This window comes from Lepidochelys olivacea (genome assembly GCF_965140295.1).
Source record: "Lepidochelys olivacea isolate rLepOli2 genome assembly, chromosome: 4".
NCBI lineage: Eukaryota > Metazoa > Chordata > Testudines > Cheloniidae > Lepidochelys > Lepidochelys olivacea.
In genome coordinates, this window is record NC_140414.1 from 145101704 (window position 1) to 145122379 (window position 20676).

Genomic DNA, 20676 nt, shown 5'->3' on the forward strand with positions numbered 1-20676 from the left:
AGATGAAAAGGAAATTCCGTACTTAAGATTTTCAGTTGAAAAAATTTCAGGTATTAGTAACACGAGTAAGAGAACTGGTTGTTTTTAAAAAAAAAAAAAAAAAAAAGTATAATCTGCTGGTGTCCCTTTGCTACACAGACATTTTGCAAATCGCAAGAATGTGAACACAGGAACTCAATGATTTTGGTGTTTCACATTGTGTACGAAACAGATCTGAGCCTGTCAAACTTTGTTTGACCCTTCCATGGGCATGTTGCATTAATCATTTTTTTTTCTTTTTTTTACATTATGCAGTAATTAATTTTTTTCCTCTCATTTTTAACGTTCATAATAAACAAAATGCTAGAGCTTTTATGTAGCCGAATGAGAAGAAATGTTTCAGAGGCCTTAAAACCACTACAGAAGATTAAGAAGGAAAAAAAATAAAATAAAAATTGAAGTCCGGAACCAGACCCAAGAACTTTTTCCACATATTAATTGAAAACAAAAAGCAAGACACTTCTGTTCATTGTCCCCAGAATGTCCTTGCACTGTTCCAGATTTTTTTTTTTTTATTTTGTCCCCAGAGATTTCTTGGGAGATTTCCTGCCTCCCTCCCCATTCCTTCTCCTCTTGTAATTTCAGTTTAATTTATTTATATTCTGTTGGAGATCCAATCCTGCAGTCATAAAGCAGGCAAAACTCCCATTTGGAGTAAAGGTGCAGGGTCAGGCTCCTAATCTGTCATAATTTGAAACTGATTAGAGTGGTGTTAACCACGTTCGTTGGACCCACTCTTTTCAGGATGCAGAACAAACCTATAGAAGTTCCTACACAGGCTGAATACTGGCTTGGGAAGCCTTTCTTGTAGTATTGCATTTGTATTTTGCTGTGCTTGCATAAGTCGTCTTTAAACTTCCATAGCACTTTCCATCTGAGGATCTCAAAGACCTTGGCAAATATTAATGAATGAACTCGTAAAGACTCTGAAACCTGTGAGATTGGGAAGCATTATCCCTAGTTTACACACAGCTTTTCTATGCCCTTTCCCTCAGTGATGAGCTCAGCCATGCAGGAAGCTTGTGGCAGAGCTTGGAACAGAACCCTGGACTCCTATTTTCCAGGCTTGTCTTTTGTGGTAGCCACAAAACCACGCCGTCCCCCCTTCCTCCCTCCCGTCAACATCTGCCCAGCTTGTGCCTAAATGCATTTTAATGAGTTACTAAGTTGTATGGCAAGGAGTGGTCAAAATGAATCCCAAGGGTTGCATGCAGGCCGTAGCCATCCATGTTCTAGAATGAGGATGTGGCTTATAGACAACAGAGCCCAGTATGCACGACTCCCTTTTGATCTGAGAAGCATGTGGATCAGGGTGGCGAGGTGCAGTGTAGGCCTGTCTAAAAGATCCTCACCACCGTGTTAAAGATAAAGGTGGCTTCATATGCTCCAATTCATGCCACTTGGATGGGGCCCTGATGATTGACAGTATGGGCTTCAGATGGGTGAAATTTGGCTGCCCCGTTGTATGGGATAAACTTTGTTAAAAACAAGACTGTCAGATAGAAACTGGTGTGACTCTGGTCCATCATTTGCCTTTTATAACTTTCCTGGAAAGTTTTTTCCATTTGACCTTTGCAAAACCAAAGCTTGTTTTAATGAACATGGGCATTGTGAAACACAGTGACACAATCCAAGGTCGAGTTGAGTCTTGAATTTTTTGTTTTTTAAATTGATTTTTTTATGTGCTCAGTAAACAGAAACATCCAATCGGCAGACATAACAAGGAACGTTTTTACAGAACTTCCGTCGGAACGTTTCCAGGGGCTTTACAAGGTTTCAGCATGGATGCAAATGGTGTAGAGTCCCAGAGAGCGTTAGAAGTGAGGGCAAGAGGAATAATTGGATAAAATGGATGTAGACTAGGTGATGGATGCCCACAGGCATAAGTAGACAAGTAAGAGTGTAGGTCAGAGTATGTAGGAATAATGCAAATAGTAGGGGGAGAAAGCTGACCCAATATAGGGAGAAAGGTGATCCAACAGGAGAGTATAGTATGGCCAAAATACCTAATAATTTGCACTGTTGTAGCTGTGTTGGTCCCAGGATATTAGAGAGACAAGGTGAATGAGGTAATATCTTTTACTGGACCAACTTCTGTTGGTGAGAGAGAAGATTTCAAGCTCCACAGAGCTCTTCTACAAGTCTCTCTCACCAACAGAAATTGAAGATGATGCCTGTCTTATGGGTCATAGTGACAGGGCGCATGGTGGTGGTGTAGACAGTGATGAATAAAGGGGAGAGTTTTGAAGGGAAGACAAGGGTTTTGGCTTTAGCGGTGTTAAGTTTAAGCTGATGATTGATATCTAGGACTCTTAGGATTTGTTGCTTCCTGTCACTGACTCATTCTTTGGCCTTGAATAAGTCACTGGACGTCTGTATCTGTTTTGCCATCTGTAAAATTAGGGAGATCTGAGGCTTGCTTAATGTTCATAAATCATATTGAGACTCTTGGATAATAGGTGTTACATAAATGCAAAACAGTATTTTTCCCGTGGTGGAACTACATTATGTCAGCTTGGAACTTTTTCAATTAGTGTTTCCATTTTCTTTTAAATTTATAGTGAAGTCTACCAAGGAGTTGTATAGCTGAATAATATATATGCTATTATATTTGCATTTTTGGATTGTAGCTAAGATGCAGGTTATTAGAAAGGATGTGCAGTATTGATTTAGGATATACATAAGGAGCATTGCAAATAAATAGACCATCACTAGATGGCACTCTCTCTCTAAGTTCTAAATAAGTCATTTCTTGGCAAAACTCTCTACCTGATTACAGTGCAATAAAAACTACCATAATCGATACTGTGGCAACATCCTAGCTTTCGTGAATGTCAGGTCGCTGTCTCTTCAGATGCTTATTCCAAAGGCAGAAACTGGATAGCACTGAAGGAAGCTGTGTTGTGAACTTTAAAGAATTGCATGCCTTTTTACTCTGCTTTTGTCAATGACCATGAAATGTGCGTAGAATTGGACTTATTTAAAAGCTTTCTTTTGCAATCAATGCAGAATAAGTAAAGACCCTAAATATGCAGGGTTTCCACCCTATTACGACCCTCCTGAGAATGGGAGATTGAAAGCGCATAACTCACGATGTCAGAATACATCATAAGGATAATTATTCAACATTTCCCTCCTCAGCGCTTAGTCCCATTTTGATTTTTACTGTAGACACCTAGGGATGCTATCTTGAGTTCAGAGAGTGAAATTTTCAAGTGACTTAGGAGCACAAATTCCACTGAAAGCCAGACCTGTGTTCCTAAATCACTTAGGTACTTTTCTCCCCCAGCATTACTTAAAATGTTCACTAGGAGTCACCTAGTTGACCACCTCTTCTAAAGGGTTACTTGATACATCTGTTGAGTTGGGTTTTTTTGTATTTCTGTAGTTTCTTTTCATCCCCAACCTTTCAAATCACTGGACAGCAATAGTGAATTAAGGTATTCGGTCTCTGAAATTACATAACATCACCTTTTTAACACAATTGCTGTAAACGTCGAGGTTTGCAGGAAAATCAGTGAGTCAGTCAAGAAGGCTAAATTCAGAATTAGATGTCTTAAAATTGTCACAGTCTTCAGAATATCCTGTGGATTGTAAGCCTGTATTTAAAATCTTTCCGCTCATGTTAGAAAATTAATGTGCTTATGATCAGAAAAAAGTACCTTTCATACTTTACATCACTCTTTTATCTTTCTGGAATAACATCTGCTTATGTTTGCTGCCAAGACCAAGTTTGTTAGGCTTACGGAGGCAATATATCTGCCGATGGATGAGTTGTAATCTAGTCCACCTCACAGAATTGTCGGTGATGATGCTGTTAGTGTTTTCTGTCTCTGATGTACGGAGTAAAAAGAACATTGTTTGATTTTGTTTGTTTTTTTTACGTGTCAGTCTGAGCTTTCCATGCAGGGAGTAATCAAATCTTATATGGGAGTTCTTTGTTTGAACAAATATGGGAACCCAAGAAATCCTGTTGAATGACTTCTGTGAATGTGAATTTTGTGCGTATGGATATTGTTGGATTGACCTCTCTGGAGATTACCTATTTTTCCCCAACATGGAGGATGAATGCAAGCTTCCACCAGGCCTTCCTGCCTTTGTTCATTACCTCTGACAGGGAAGGGCCATTTGGGAGGTGAGGTGGGGAGTTCAGTCCCATGTCCCACTTATTCCAGCAGCCCTGCTGACCGTGCTAACAAGGGGGCAATTTGTGTCAGCAGAGACTGTGCTTTTCTCATGTGACTTGTCCTCTGGGAGCTGGTCTGAAGCCCACAGAGTCACTTCATAAAGGCTACCAATCACCCGTCAAATAGCAGCCAGTTTTGGTCTCTGTTGGCCTAACTGGATTTGAACTGCTGACCTAAATAGAGGAGGAAGGTTCTGTGTCCAGTTACCAGTGCCCTGAATAGAAACGTTGTGGTCTGTGAGAGAAACAGGAATGAAAGCAAATGTTTGTTGAATGGAAAAGAGAAGAACATGTGTGACACAAGAATATCCTCAAACATGAGTTAAAAGTAAAGCGCCACTTTAAACCCCCCCCCCCCCCCCAACTCTGTCCAGAGGCTATTGGTTATTGTTTAACAACTAGCATTTTGTGAATTTATTCTAAGTAATTATATAGACAGGTAACACAATTCTAACCTCCTTGGAAACTCCTCTTTCTTAGGTCTGTCTATGATGGCGAAGAGCATGGTCGTTTCATGGAAAAACTGGAAGCCCGAATTCGAAACCATGACCGAGAGATTGAGAAAATGTGCAACTTCCATTACCAAGGCTTTGTAGATTCCATCACAGAGCTCCTGAAAGTTAGGGGAGAAGCCCAGAAGCTTAAGGTAAGAGAGAAATTTAGCAAAGACATATCTCTTCTATCAAAGGGTAATATTGTGGCACAATGAAATATTTTCATTTCTGACTTAGGGCTTGTCTTCACTACATTGTTAGCTTGAGGTGTAGCTTTGCTCCTAACATCACTCCCATCCCGTTCCCCCCACAAATTTAGCTTGAGTTAAGGGGTGATTTAAGCTTGAGCTGGCTGGTCCATCAGGAGGGATGGCTTGAAGCTTCAAGCTGGTAATGAAGTTGGGGATGCAGTAGCTCATGTTACAACTGATCAGCTGCTAATTCATTCACTCTGTGTAGTTGGAGTGTTTTGCAGTGTGGTTGCCCTGGGTATGTGTACCTTGCAGTTGACAGTGTGATTGCAGCTCATGTAGACATACATGAGCTACCTCAGATACCAATAGCGATGAGGCTACGACAGCATGGACTTCAGTGCAGTCTGGCCCTTTGAGTATATAACCCGGGTCCCGTCAAGGCTTGTACACTGCGTGCTGCTGTGGCTTTGTTACTTTTGATACCCTAGCTATCTAGATTAAAGCTAGCTCAGTTATGCCTCCATGCTTTGCAATCACTCCCTGCCCCCTCAGTGCAGTGTAGCCATACCCTGAAACGCCAGAAGGACCAAGGCCTCGCCTACACTAGAAAAGCTTTGCTGGTCATTTATACCACTATATCTATACTAGCAAACCCTTCTAGTGTAGACATGCCTTATACCAGCAAAAGACTGCACTTTTGCCAGTATTGCTTATACTAGTCCACTGAGTGAAATAAGCTTTAAGTGCAGATCAGCAGTGGCAAGCAACCCAGGGCTGAGCTCTGAGGGGAAACGGAGAAACCAGATGATAATGGAGTCTGTTCTAGGTATAGGGGGCAGATGGAGTAACAGGTGACCTTGGACCTGTCTCTCAGACACTGTATCCTAAAATGTGGGGAATGAACAATTTTGTCAGTTCTAAAAATATCAGAACAAACCCCCCGCTTCTGAGTTTCCGGAGTTGGGGAAGCTGCCTCATTTTCTTGTGATATCTGCTTTGAGGGTGGTAGGGCATGATTGATGTGTATTCTAGAGGCCTAGTTTCGTTTCAGGTTTCAACAGCTTCAACAGGTTTCAAGGAGTCAAAGATAGTTTGACAGAAACCATCCAAGGACAGTGAATTGCTGGCTCTTTAGGGACAATGACACCCCCCCCCCCCAAAAACACCTTGATTGTCTCCAGAGTGTAACACAGTTAGCCTTTCTCACTTGGAAGGATGGGGCAGCCTGACGTGGGACCTTTGGGTGGTTGTATGGAAGTCTAAGTGCAGAAGATGTGGCAGGGGAAAATACTAAAAATTTCCCAGGAAAAATTCTTTGGAGAGTAAAGAAAAGTTTCATGTTCTAACATGCTGAGGTTTTAAAAGTAACCATACATTTCTTTATTGCAGTGTATGTGTAAGGCATGTCCTAGCAGGACTCCAGGTTTTACTCATACAGGCCCACCATCCTGCAGTGATGCATGCAGGGAAACTCCTGCTCTCGCTCGGTTGCCCATTGACAGGCAGTGCCAATTGCAGGATTAAGGCCACAGAACATATGAAAGGAACAGCCTACTCTTGTATCATTGTTTCTAGCCAAGAATACCACATTCTTTGAAAAGACTTCTTGTGATTTCCCAGCCTATAAATCACTTCTTTATGGGTGGCACACTGTGAAGTCCCTTCATGTACACTTAGGGATCCCTTGATTTCCATAGCCATCTGATTTATAAAATGGCCCCAGAGGAGAAGAATGCAGAAATCTTTTTGTAAAAAGTAGTGGAATCCTTCTCATGAGGGTTTCCCTGGAGACCCATCCACGGATCCAGCGGAGAATGTTCATTTTTTTTCAACTATTCATTCTCTCCAGTATTTGTTTTTGGTTTTTTCCTCAGCAGTTTTAGTCTTACATAGTTCCATAGCATATGCATTAAATCTACATCTTCAGTATTTCACCTGCAGCATTTATCATTTATATATGCTTTTGTTTAAGTTTCTAGAGTTCTGTGTAATCTTATATTTACAGTGTTGCCTTTCAGGCACTCTAAATAGCAGGACTCAACCCCATCCCCCCGCATGCCATTGAAGTGCTAACACCGCTGGAGTGAAACCTGGCACAATACAAAGTGAAGAAGAATTCTGTGTCCATTGTAGGTGGTCAGAATTGAAGTTGAAATTTGCATCAGAACATCAGGGTTAAGTCCTCTAACTTTTTCGGGCAACACTGTGCGCTTATTAAGGCTGACACATAGTCAGGAACTCTTTTTTTACAACTCATCCAGAAGATATCTCCAACAATGCAGCTCCCCACTGGGACGCTGGTTCATTATGGTTTACCTCCCTTAGCTAACAGTAGTAGCAACTTATATTTTGCAAGAAAAGTAACCCAGATGAAACTAAATACTGTATTCACAGGAACAGATCTTCAAAGAGGCATCACTTTTACCTGGACAAATTTCTAATCATAACAGCATTTAAACTTCTGCTTACTCTTTGTGATTATAACTGTGCAGCCTTAAGGTTGCACTAATTCACTATTTTACATTTAATCTCCTCGTTTAAAAAAAGTAAAAGAACCTTTTGCTTATTTGGCTGGTAAAATATTGTATCATGAATGTCCTCAGCACTGTGTACTGCACTCTCTTCTCCTTCGTATTCCTGCTCATAACTCCTTTCAGTTGGCCTTTCATTGCTCTTCTCCTGCCCTCCTTCTGATTGTCTCTACGCTATAATTAATTTAAACAAATGCTTAGTACCACATGTTCCATATAGAGAAGAATGAACTAAATAAGCCCCTCTCATGATCCTTCACTACCATATCCTCATCCTTCCCAGGCCCCCACCTGCTGTTTGTTACCCCTTGCTGTGCTTGTCTGTCTTAGATTATAAAATCTCCAAATCCCTTTGTCTGAAAAGCTCTGTGTGTGTCTATGGAACTCCTATGTAAATAATCATCTGTTTTTCTGTGTGTGTCTGTGCCTCTAAAAAAACTGAAAATGTACAAGGGTGGAACATATTCCTGTTCGTTTTTGCTTTAGCTGGGATTGAGATGTAATTTTAATAGAAGACTTGTATAGACTTGGCATCATTTTTGGAGCAGGTTTAAATTAGCCTACGTGAATTCTTTTTCGTAGTAGGATTTTCGGGGTATAAGAAAATAAAATAGTCTTCAGAGGAGATACCATGCTCCTACTCGAAATATCTCAGGACATCATAAAGGAAATGAGCAGTTTTTGTGTAGGGCAGTCAGCCAGGAGAACTGAACCTACTGCAGGAGGTGCGGGGAGCGCCGCTATGCGACCGCTCCAGTGAAGTTGTAAAAAGTTAAGTCATGAGGTGAATCCTCCTTGCCTGCAGTGCGATAAGTTTATGGTAACAAGCACAAGCAGTTAAAGTCTGGCAGTCATGGGGTCTGGACAGTTCAGGCAGCTGGTATTGGGATGGCTGTATAAAGCCTTTCACTGCTAGGTCACCAGTTTCAATCTGACCCAAGTTGGAAGTGGCCAAAAATCATTGCCATCTGTTGGCCAATCAGCGGCTACTGTGGAATGAGTTGGGTCTTGGTCCTCTTTCTATCATAGATCCTCCTCCCAACATCATAATTATTTGTCTTGTCAGCGTTCTTGTGAGAGATGTAAAGGGTTGAATGGCTAATGGAGACTGAATGATCCTCCCATCTCTAGAATTGGAGTATTCCAGGTCACGTTTGAGGTACATTGTGGGGTGATATAGGGGAAGTTTTCATTGCCATACATGTTGTAATGGATAAGCAGAGGACCTCATTTCTAGGGTGTCAGTCTGACATGGTTCACTGGTACTAATCCATTCAGGAATCTTGGTTGCTGCACTTTCCTCAGCTGGGCTGCAGCAGCAGATCCTTGCTACGGCAGCCATAGCAATTGGTCAAGACATCAGAGTTTGTGGTGAGTAATGGTTTCATATAAGGGAATCATGACAAGGTGAAGAGTTGAGTATAAGCCGGGGTGGGCAAACTATGGGCAGGGGGCCGCATCCGGCCCTCCAGACGTTTTAATCCGGCCCTCCAGGTCCCGCTTGGGAGCGGGGTCCTTGGCTTGCCCTGCTCCGGCACTCCAGCTGGGGAGTGGGGTTGGGGGTTTTCCCCACTCCATGTGGCTCCCAGAAGCAGTGACATGTCCCCGCTCTGGCCCCAAGCTCCACCCCCGCAGCTCCCATTGGCCAGGAACCGCGGTGCGTGGAGACTGGGCAGTGCGTGGAGTTGCCTGGCCGCGCCCACGTGTAGGAGCTGGAGGGGGGGCATGCTGCTGCTGCTTTTGGGAGCTGCTTGAGGTAAGCATCACCCGGAGCCTGCACCCCAACCCCCTACCCCAGCCTTGATCCCCCTCCCGCCCTCCAAATCCCTCAGTCCCAGCCCAAAGCACCCTACTGCACCCACAACCCCTCATCCTCAGCTCCACCCCAGAGCTCGCACCCCCAGCCGGAGCCCTCACTCCCCCGCATCCCCAGCCCAAAGCACCCTACTGCACCCACAACCCCTCATCCTCAGCCCCATTCCAGAGCCTGCACCACCAGCTGGAGCCCTCACTCCCCTGTACCCCAACCCCTTGCCCCCAGCCTGGAGCCCCCTCCCATGCCCTGAACTCCTCATTTCTGGCCCCACCCCAGAGCCCACACCCTCAGCTGGAGCCCTCACCCTCTCCTGCACCCCAACCTCCAATTTTGTGAGCATTCACGGCCCACTATACAAGTTCCATACCCAGATGTGGCCCTTGAGCCAGAAAGTTTGCCCACCCAGGGGTATAAGCTCAGCTTCTCTTCTGCTGGAAATAGAGGTGATGAGGGTGGGCTGCTTGCTCTTATAATCCACTATGTTTTTTTGTTCTCTGTGGCGGCTCAGGGTGCTGTGATCTTGCCTCTTGCTGCTTTTCTATAAAATCCAATGAATTCAAGTAATTTTTTTAAGTTATGGATTAGTTTTTAAAATTCAATAATGAGAGAGCTGAACAAGAAGCTGAAATCCAATGGAAGCTTGCAGGCACACAGTATTGCACTGATCTGCTGCTAAGCTCGAATGTGTATGCTACCAAAATTCTTTTTGGTCAGTTTTTCCTCCCTGTCCAAAGAATATGTGTAATAGGGTGGTTTGCCCCTTAAGGGCTGAAGAGCTTGGGCTAGTGAACCCTGATGACAGAATTATCCAGTTCACCTGGGGTGAATTGGATAATTCCCTATACAGTGCAGCAGGTGGCTGCAATGAGGGAGGAAGCTCAGGAAGCTGTGATAGTGTCTGCAGAGAGAGAGGCTCTCCAGGGCAGAGAGGCCTGGAAAAAAACCTGACCAAGCCGGGGAAGGATGGCAAAGGCTCCACGGAGCATATTCTGGGTGGAGGAAGAGAAACCTTTTGTTGTGTGGACTTATGAATGGACTTTGTTTTGGGGATTGAATTTTATTTGCAAGTTATTTTATATTAATGAGCTCAGTCCCCAGTGAGGGATAATTTCTGACCAAGAATAAAGCCTGAAATGAAATTTATTTGACCAGTCCAAGAGGGGAAACTGAGGCAGGCTCCCTGTAGTTTGACCTTGTGCTACACAGGCATCCATGGGAGGCAGCCAGCCCTGTTTACAATATGTAAACCACTTAGTTTGGAAGGTCTTTGGGGCGGGAACTATCTTAATTTCTGTGTGTTGTACAGGAGCAAGCACAGTGCCCTTTATAATTATAAACTTCTTAACTGTTGATCCACAGAATTTAGACTTTGCAGGATTGAACATCTCTGTTTCAAGAGCAGGTACCATGTTGACAGGGAAGGGGAGAAATGGATAAATCCATGTTAACTACTTTGAACAGTTCATATAAACTGTATTATGAAACAAGTGAGCTAATTGATATTCAGTTTTTAAGAAGCCATTCACTTGCTGACAAAAAATGCATTTGACTTAGGGACCAGATTATGCCTCCTTTACTCATACAGAATGGAATTCAAGGAGGGAGGTACTACTTTACATGAATAACAATTGCAGAATATTGTGCTGGGGGGCACAGCTTTTCAAAGGTGGCATCTAGCCGTGTTACCCCTTGCTGTTTTCCACTGGTGTCTAGTAACTGGCAAGAAACTCTTCCACGTCCACCTTCATATCACCTGTGCTACTCTTCGGATCTTTCCTTATGTCAGAAAATCCACTGAATGCCTTTTGATGAACAAAAAAACAAATTAACCTCATCTATTTTAGGGGGTGCAGAAGAAAATTGTAAGAAATTGCATGGAAGCTGGTGAAACCCCCAGTAAAGGTTCTTGTGCAAGCAACCAAAAAACCTCTTGATTACATGTAAATTTTAAAATTAATATGTTTTTTTTTCCCATTTCCTCCCACAGCATCAAGTGACAGACACGAATAGAAAACTGCAGAGTGAGGGGAAGGAAGTAAGCCCTGTATTTTTAAATGCCTCCCTTATATGATCTATTTGCTTTGAATATTTTAATGTATTATAATACTGATAGATTGCAGAGACTTGTAGTTTCAGAACTCCACAGCTGTGTGGGCAATACTAGTGATCACTTGTGTGACCATAGTGTTAAATCTGTATAATACTTGTGATATCTGTACCTAATTTTCAGTAAATGTAATGGGGATGTGTATGAAGTGACTATCCCTTTCCATAATTCGTGGATTAAAACTCAATGGGGGGGAACCTGGAAAGCAGGAAGACTTTGAAGTGATAATGGACAAACAGTGGGCTCAATCCTTCACCCCTAACTAGTGTCAATAAACACTGAAGGATCAGGCTCCCAGTTTGCAGAGCAGTACGGCAGCAGTAAAAGTCAGTGCGGTCTTCAGCTGCATATGTGGAGGCATCGAACCATGGAGCAAGTGAAACTCTGTATGTTTTGGATGTGATTTTCCCCTTTAACTGCATTCAGTCTTCTACATCTTAAAACTAAAGGGATATTGAGAAATTGAAGGGAAATTGTTGGATAGCAACACAAGTGGTCAGTGAGCTAGAGGCACTGATATATGAAGAAAGATAAGTGCCAGTTGTGTGCATATATATATACTATCTGAGAAGTGTCTAGAAATGCCTATTCCTGCAACTCATCATCTTGTCCTCCTGGAGGGACTCTCACCACTTGTTCCTTACTCCCATAGAAATCTTCTGCTCTTCTCTCCTCTTCCATCTTTCTAGTTCACAGAGAAATTCACTTTATTGCCAGTACTTTCAAAGTAAGTACTTTGGCTTATGGGCTTAAGATGTGGAAAAGACCTATTCCATCTTCCTGCCAATGTTGGATAGTTCCCTGTGGTAAATATCAGTGTTTTGAAAAACTGTGACCCCCAACAGTGTACTGCTGGCGAGTGCACTGTTCATGCATCCGTAGGACTGGCTCTGGAAGAGATTGAGATAGCCAAGTAATAACTTAGTGACGGCCGAGACGACATCAGTGTACAAGAGTCTGAATGGGGTAAACACCAAGGAATGGGGGAGATTATTTAGGCTGATCCAGGGAGGCATAGCTAGGAGAATAAAGGGATATGATTAAGAAAAGGAAAAGTTAGACTTGATATCAGGAAAGAAAGAGGCTCTGCATATGGGAGGAAGACCATGGCCAACAGCTCTGCTCTTCGGTCACAATGGAACTCACTACAATAAGGGTAAAGCTCTTCTCTGTGAGAGACAGAGCTTCTCTTGGGTGTCAGCCCAAGACACTGAAATGAACTCCCTCAGGAGCTAAGTGCAAGGGGCATTTCTTTGCCCTCATTACTCTAACATAAATGTATAACTCTGTGTGTGTGTGTGTGTGTGTGTGTGTGTTTAAAAAAAAAGGAAATCCAACGCAAAACACTCCCCTATACACACTTCTCCCCTTGGGCAGAGGATGAGAAAACAAACACATGACACGTTACTTCCGTTTCTTGATGTACTACTGAAAGGTGCAAAGATAGACAATGGGTGAACGCAGTATAAGAACCTACATAGAAGGAAAAGAAAAAGACCTATTGGAGTGAGGACTAGTCTCCCACAGGAAGTGGTGGAGGCCGTGATACTTTGGCCATTTAAAATTTGACAACCACTGGCAAAGTGTGTGGAGAGATAATCTGTTTCTGGGTGAGGGGGGTGGAACTGATGCTTCTAACAGAGATTAGAACCGGCAAACCTTATGGGAAAAACAGACTCAAACCACTTCCATAACACCAACCAACCAACCAAAGAGGAAAACCAAAAATCCCCAAGAACCCCAAAAAGAAAAAAATGACTGGAAGATAGCTAATATAACACCAATATTTAAAAAGAGCTCTAGAGGTGATCTTGGCAATTACAGATCGATAAGTCTGTCAGTACCGGGCAAATTAGTTGAAACAATAGTAAAGAATAAAATTGTCAGACACATAGAAGAACATAAATTGTTGAGCAAATATCAGCATGGTTTCTGTAAAAGGAAATCATGTCTTACTAATCTATTAAAGTTCTTTGAAGGGGTCAACCAACATGTGGACAAGGGGGATCCAGTGGACATAGTGTACTTAGATTTCCAGAAAGCCTTTGACAAGGTCCCTCACCAAAGGCTCTTACGTAAATTAAGTTGTCATGGGATAAGAGGGAAGATCCTTTCATGGATTGAGAGCCGGTTAAAAGACAGGGAACAAAGGATAGGAATAAATGATAAATTTTCAGAATGGAGAGGGGGAACTAGTGTTGTTCCCCAAGGGTTAGTTCTAGGACCGATCCTATTCAACTTATTCATAAATGATCTGGAGAAAGGGGTAAACAGTGAGGTGTTAAAGTTTGCAGATGATACTAAACTGCTCAAATAGTTAAGACCAAAGCTGACTGTGAAGAACTTCAAAAAGATCTCACAAAACTAAGTGATTGGGCAACAAAATGGCAAATGAAATTTAATGTGGATAAATGTACAGTGATGCACATTGGAAAAAATACCCCCAACTATACATACAATATGATGGGGACTAATTTAGCTACAACTAATCAGGAGAAAGATCTTGGAGTCATCGTGGATAGTTCTCTGAAGACGTCCATGCAGTGTGCAGCAGCAGTCAAAAAAGCAAATGGGATGTTAGGAATCATTAAAAAAGGATGGAGAATAAGACGGAGAATATCTTATTGCCCTTATATAAATCCGTGGTACGCCCACATCTTGAATACTGCGTACAGATGTGGTCCCATCATCTCAAAAAAGATATACTGGCATTAGAAAAGGTTCAGAAAAGGGCACCTAAAATGATTAGGGGTTTGGAACAGGTCCCATATCAGGAGAGATTAAAGAAGCTAGGACTTTTCATCTTGGAAAAGAGGAGACTAAGGGGGAATATGATAGAGTCTATAAAATCATGAGTGGTGTGGAGAAAGTGAATAAAGAGAAGTTATTTACTTGTTCCCATAATATAAGAACTAGGGGCCACCCAATGAAATTAATGGGCAGCAGGTTTAAAGCAAATAAAAAGAAGTTCTGCTTCACGCTGCGCACAGTGAACCTGTGGAACTCCTTGCCTGAGGAGGTTGTGAAGGCTAGGACTATAACAGGGTTTAAAAGAGAACTAGTAAATTCCTGGAGGTTAAGTCCAATAATGGCTATTAGCCAGGATGGGTAAGGAATGGTGTCCCTAGCCTCTGTTTGTCACAGGGTGGAGATGGATGGCAGGAGAGAGATCACTTGATCATTACCTGTGAGGTTCACTCCCTCTGGGACACCTGGCATTGGCCACTGGCGGTAGACAGGCTACTGGGCTGGATGGACCTTTGGTCTGACCCAGTATGGCTGTTCTTATGTTCTTAACAACCAAAACCGCAAACAAACACCAAAACAAAATCAGAACACCACACACACTCCTTCCCCCACCTCCCCTTTCAAACTCCCTTGTTTACACCTGTGTTCGCTGGCTCCTGTGTTGCTGCACCTCTGCCACTGGCTGGCTGTTTGGCTGCTTTTATAGGCCCCCTAATCAGGGCTCTGCTTCTCTCACAGCACGCTGCCCCCTACCAGCCTCTACAAACTGAAAAAGGGGAAAAAAAAGACCCCCACACATAACAGAACAAACACACTACCCACAAAAAACCTCACTTTCTGCCCCTAAGAACCGGGGGTTTGCTTCCTCCCTTCTCCTCTAATAGAACTCCCACTCAAACTCCCCTGTTTACAGCTCTGTTTGCTGGCTCCTGTGCATCCATAAAGTCTTGCTTTCGTTATGCTAGGAGGGGGACCATACTGTTTTGCATATGTGGAGTGGAGTACAGTTCATAGATTGTTTCCAAAAGGGATCACAATGAGCCAGTCTAACCTACTGCATTACACAGACATAGAACTTTGCTTAGTAACTTCCTGTGGGTTCGAAATTCTTCCCTACTCCATGAGTGAATAATGAGTTCCTTAGCGCTCTTAGCAGGTATTGTTGTAGACCTACTGTGGGGACCTTGCTGAGAGATGAGTACACCATAGAGATGTACATACAAGCTGTTTGTTTACCACTGTTGGCGTAATTTAATTTAATTTTCTTCTCTTTAAGTTGGTAGTAGCAATGGAAGAGCTGAAGCAATGTCGACTACAACAGAGAAATATTTCTGCTACCGTTGATAAACTAACATTGTGTCTTCCTGGTGAGGAATCTGAAATTGATCATTGCTACTTGTACAGTTTCATCTAGATTTAATTTAATATATTTTTTCTTTAATGTATCTATCTTTTTTCTTTTCTCCCCAGTTCTGGAGATGTACAGCAAACTGAGAGAGCAAATGAAATCTAAAAGGTAAATTTTACAGACTGATGCATATTGAAGAATCACAAAGCACCAATCTGGAGGTCTAAGTTAAACTCAACAAAGAGGTTCTCAGGAGTTGAGAGATCTATACTGCAGTTTGCTCAGCTTCGAAACTATCTAATTTCTCATTAGTAGCTCTCAAACCACACTTCTGCTTATCCTTTCATCAGTCTAATCCAAATGCAGGTGCAGATTAGAATAGTAGTTGTAACAATGTATAATCTTTCCTCATATACCAGGTTTTTCTAGAGAATAGGTTCATAGTAACGTACATTTTTATTTATATGTTTCAATTTGACACACACACACAAAATCCCTATCCTAGGCTCACCATTCAGTCACATAAAAAACATTGAACTAGCAGTTGCTGCAAACCAGAAATAGCTGACTAGACATGAAACGCCTCCCCCCTCATTCCTTTACCCAACAAATACTATCAGCCCCTGTGCTTCTGGAGCCCCCAGAGCCTTGCATAAATTGATACGCGTCGCACCTGAAAGTCAGACTAGAATGGGGGAAGTTAGAGCTTAGAAGTTAGAGTTAGTTATTTAGCTGTTCAGTAAGGGGTTTTCCCCATTAGTATGTCTGAGCATGGTATAAAGTAGCCTACTAGTTTGTCCATTTTTGACTATGTGTATAGCATTGGTGAGGGGCTTATCTGTTGACCGATGAGATGTTCATTAAAATGTTAGTTGTAGCTGGGATTCGTAGCTATTATGGGGGGTGTGTGTGTGTGTGTTTGGGGGGGGGGAGGGGAGGGAAGCTGGATCTGATCGCAGTGGTGTGAACTGAAAGGAATTCATATGCCATATGATTCCCTCATTCTATATAGTGTTTCCATGAACTGATTCTGAGAATCACTTCAATTTTTCTTTTGATTGATTCATTTTGACTTGTACAGAAATTATTATTGAGGGCCATATTTAAGTAAAATCTGAACACTTAGTTTTTGTCTGGATTTGATGGCTCCATTTACTAAAGCAGCAAAACTTGCCCTTTTTGCAGCTGTCTCCTCCTGTCTTTTTTCTTGATAGCCCATAGGGGATGGGTTGGTAGTGTAAACTTCAGGTTTGAATACCCAGTCTCAGTTGGTTTACTATGTGTGACATGCTGGAAACGAAGAGCAAAGTACAGTCCAGACGGAGAGAGGATTGACTGTGCAACCCACAGGACAGGAGAGAATGAGACCCAACACTTCCTTCTCCAGTGTCCAAAATACAAGGAAGCGAGAGAGATTTCCTCAGGTGATCAGGACTCATTAGTCTCACAAAGTGATGAGGAAAAATTGTACCTGAGCCTGGGAGAAAAAGAGGGATGGTGGAGATATTGCTTGATGCACGAACCTGTCACTGCATTAGGATTCAACACTGCTGACAGACAGACTGCTGACAAACCCCCAAAACAGTGTACGGCTCTAAGGGGATTTTTCCAACCACTGGCTGACAGCTGAGGGATGTCCTCTTTGGTAACACTTGCACAGCTCTTTATGCCAGTAAAGTCTCACTAAATTGTATGTGGCCAGTTTAGACAAGAGAGTGAAGTATGAGATCCTTTCTGCTCTGGGTTTGTACATGAGAGATCACCAGGGCAATATTCTTGGCCAAAAATGCCTTCTTGCCCATCTGTGTACCTGACTGCCATCCTTTCACCCCAAAAGCATTTGCATTTCATTGGTGAAATGATCCCTCTGTGCATGTAGCTTGTTAAGCACTTTGGGATCATTTGGGGTGAAAGATAACCTCATGTCAAATGTTGTTAGATAAAAAAATATCAGATTTCTGAAGTGGGTTGAGGCGCCGCTGTTCTTGTCCGAGAGAGCAGAACACAGTTGGAAGCCTTGCTTGTGCTAAGAACTCACCAAGGACTGTGGGGCTAAAGCTGCATTACTTCATTAATAAGAATCACTGGCCTCTGCACTTACTCCCTGCTCCAGATATTTTAGACTTTGTTTTCGGCAGGCAGTCGTAGACCTCATCAGTGAACACACACTGTCTCTGCAGGCCACATTTTAGCATCTTCTACTTCAATAAACAATATCCTAAAATATAACAAAACCCCAATGTGTGTTTATTCCTCCAGTTTAAGCTCTGGCTTTCCATCCACTCTTAAGTTTCTCTCTCCAGAGGGGATTACATTTTATTGTAAATAGCTTTTTGTACCCCACTGTAATATAAATAGTGCCCCATGTTACAAGGTTAAACCGTGTGACTGCTGCTCTTAATGGTCCTTTCAATTTTTAGTTAAAATAATTTCCCCGACTTGACTCTCTGTTTACATAACTATTGTTTTGAAAAGAGATTTGAGTGTTATTTTTTTAAGTGACATGGTAGTGCATATTTTATGCCTAAGCACGTATTTTGCTTGAGTTGGGGTTTTTTACTCTCGTTCTCCTGGCCAAATTTCATCTCTGCTGTGTACCTACTTAAATTTTCACCTCCTCAGCTTTTCCCTTTGGGCATAGTATTCTGCATTACCTCTCCAAAACTGTGTCCTGTTATGGTTGCCTTATTTTACCCTAGAGACATGTTAGTGATGATCAAAATAATTTTTCAGAGATATCGCTAACAGCTCCATAGTCAAGGTTTACGTGCTGGGACTGGACGACTGGATGGATCAGTCGATAAATTGCTGTGGTCTATTCATTCCCTCTGAAGCATCTGGTGTCAGTCACTTTTGGAGACAGGATACTGGGCTAGGTGGACCAATGTTCTGATGGTTTTCCCTTCGTCAGATCTGTTACGTTCACGATCAGCTAGCGTAGCTTAGTCCTTTTGGATGGAAGGTGAGTGCTATGTAAATGTGAATTCATGCTCAAATATGAAGTACCTAGGAATGGAAGTAACAGCATCAGAGCAAAGCTCTCTGGGCCAACGACGGTCGTTGTATCCCAAGCAGCACTTAATCTCGATTCTCATGGGGGCCTCTGGCACTATAGTAAAATAAATAAATGAAGCTGGGTACGAATAACAGTTTCCATTCCTATGGCGCCTTTTAGCCAGGGATTTCAAAGTGCGTTTCAAATGCTGTGCCTTACGGCACCCCTGTGCGGTATGTAAGGGATATATAGGAATTACTTGATCCGCCACTTAAATGCAGCCACTTCTAGGATGGGAAGCTTTTAACAGTGCTTGGCAATATTGAAATCATTAGACAGGTAGCCAGATCCGACTCTCAATGGGCACAAGACAGACATCTCTTTAGTAAAGCAGAGCCATTTTACACAGTCACTTCTCAGAGTATGTCCACACTTTAACCTTGCTAAACCTCAGTTTATCTAATTGCAAATGTGAGAATAATTCTCCCTTATATTGTACAGGAGCATTGAGGTATGTGTACTTCTGTACAGTGTTTTGAGATCCAGGGTATATAGAAGTGCTAATTTATTGCCATCATCCTCTGATGTCAAGTGGAACAGCAGAATAGTCTTGTATATTTCTGAGTCTGATTTACACTCTTCCCAGACATTACCCTGCATTGAAGACATTAGAGCACCTTGAGCATACATACCTGCCACAGGTGAGCCACTACCGCTTCTGCAAGATCATGGTGGATAATATCCCTAAACTGCGTGAAGAGATAAAAGATGTTTCCATGTCAGACCTCAAAGACTTTCTGGAGAGCATTCGTAAGCACTCTGACAAGATTGGAGAGACAGCGATGAAACAGGTAGGGTCTTGTGTTGCATTCTACTGTTAAGCTTAGCATGCCTGTTCAGTTTTAACTGTCCTTTTCTATGCTAGAGTATTTAACATTTGTAGTTCAATGTTTCAAAAACTGCTTTAACTATTAAATAAGTGTTGCCATATGAAACTGAATGATCCTTTATTCTACAGCTGCTAGGGGTGTCTGTTTTCTGTTTCTGATGCAACTGCAAAGCGCTGACATGTTTTTCTGTACTTTGCCCTAGACTTCTAGTAGCCCAAAGTCGAGGAGGCCGGGGTGCGTTGTATAATCCAGATCTCCCATTTAGCAATGTAACATGGCATTTGTGCTGCTGTGCTGTGCGTAGTGAAAAATTACAGAGCTGAAAGAGCCAGTGTCAATTTCCCATGGTCAGTGTAAAACATTAGCATGCAATATGCTTTTGTTTCTGCATCCTGAGCTCCTTCAAAATAGTAGGTACATTTTTACACTATATGTTTTACAAATACCTTGCCATTGCATTGACTTTGAAAGCGATCCCTGGTTAATTGTACATAAATGTGTATTAAAAAAACCCCAAAACTAGTTACAGCAAGGAAATACCACTTTTCTCACTATTCTTTAAAACTTCTCAATGATTTTTTCTTTGTCTTCTAAATGTCATTCTTTCTACAATCTTTTCCATTAATTGGTTTCCTTCATGTTGTGTTTGCTGTGTTGTTGTCCTTGTTCAAAAACCCTCCTGTAACAGAATATAGAATAGGCTTTCTACTCTGAGCTCCATTACTTTGGGAATAATGGATAGCAAACTTTTTCCATTCTACCTAGTACTTACGTTAAGTCAAGTTAGCATCTCTGAATCTGCAAAGAAAATGGCTCTGATCATCTCCTCCTGTCAGACTCAGACACACATAGTAACAATGTCTGGAAAGTGGTTTTTTTGTCTCTTGGTATTTAAATTGGTCTTATTAACTGTTCTGAATTTACCTGATGCTAACAGTTACTAGAGGACTAATTGTTTATGGAAAGACTTTTTTTTTTTTTCTGGCCATGAAAGTCAACCCAGTTTCTTGAAAGGTCATTCTTTGCTGTGTGCGTGGAAAGAAGTAATCATTTTCAGTCGTTTTTTGGGGTCCAACTAATGAAGGGAATGTGCTGTTCTTCAAATACGCTCCATGTCCAGCTAAGGAGGCTTGCTAATTGTTGGAACATAAGGGCTTGCAGATGTTCTGTCTGATTGTTTTAGTTTCCAGTGTTGTTTGTCGTTGTGACATTGGGGGCAGGGGTGAGGCTAGTTAATGCATATTGAAAGCTCATAGCAGTATGCATTGGTGTCTTGTGGGCAGAGGTGACACAGGGGAGAGGTGCACACGTACACCTGTTTTCTCCTC

The 20676-nt window shown here is 42.2% G+C and overlaps 1 protein-coding gene across 2 annotated transcripts in view; it reads left to right on the forward strand.

Moving 5' to 3' along the window:
• EXOC6B (exocyst complex component 6B) overlaps positions 1-20676 on the forward strand; it is a 449074-nt gene that overhangs the window by 64930 nt on the left and 363468 nt on the right. For both annotated transcript variants that reach the window (XM_084627625.1, XM_084627626.1), the window contains exons 2-6: positions 4706-4871; positions 11248-11295; positions 15392-15482; positions 15586-15631; positions 19105-19309. In XM_084627625.1, coding sequence (XP_084483751.1) covers positions 4706-4871; positions 11248-11295; positions 15392-15482; positions 15586-15631; positions 19105-19309 — 556 coding nt within the window. The remainder of the gene's footprint in view (positions 1-4705; positions 4872-11247; positions 11296-15391; positions 15483-15585; positions 15632-19104; positions 19310-20676) is intronic.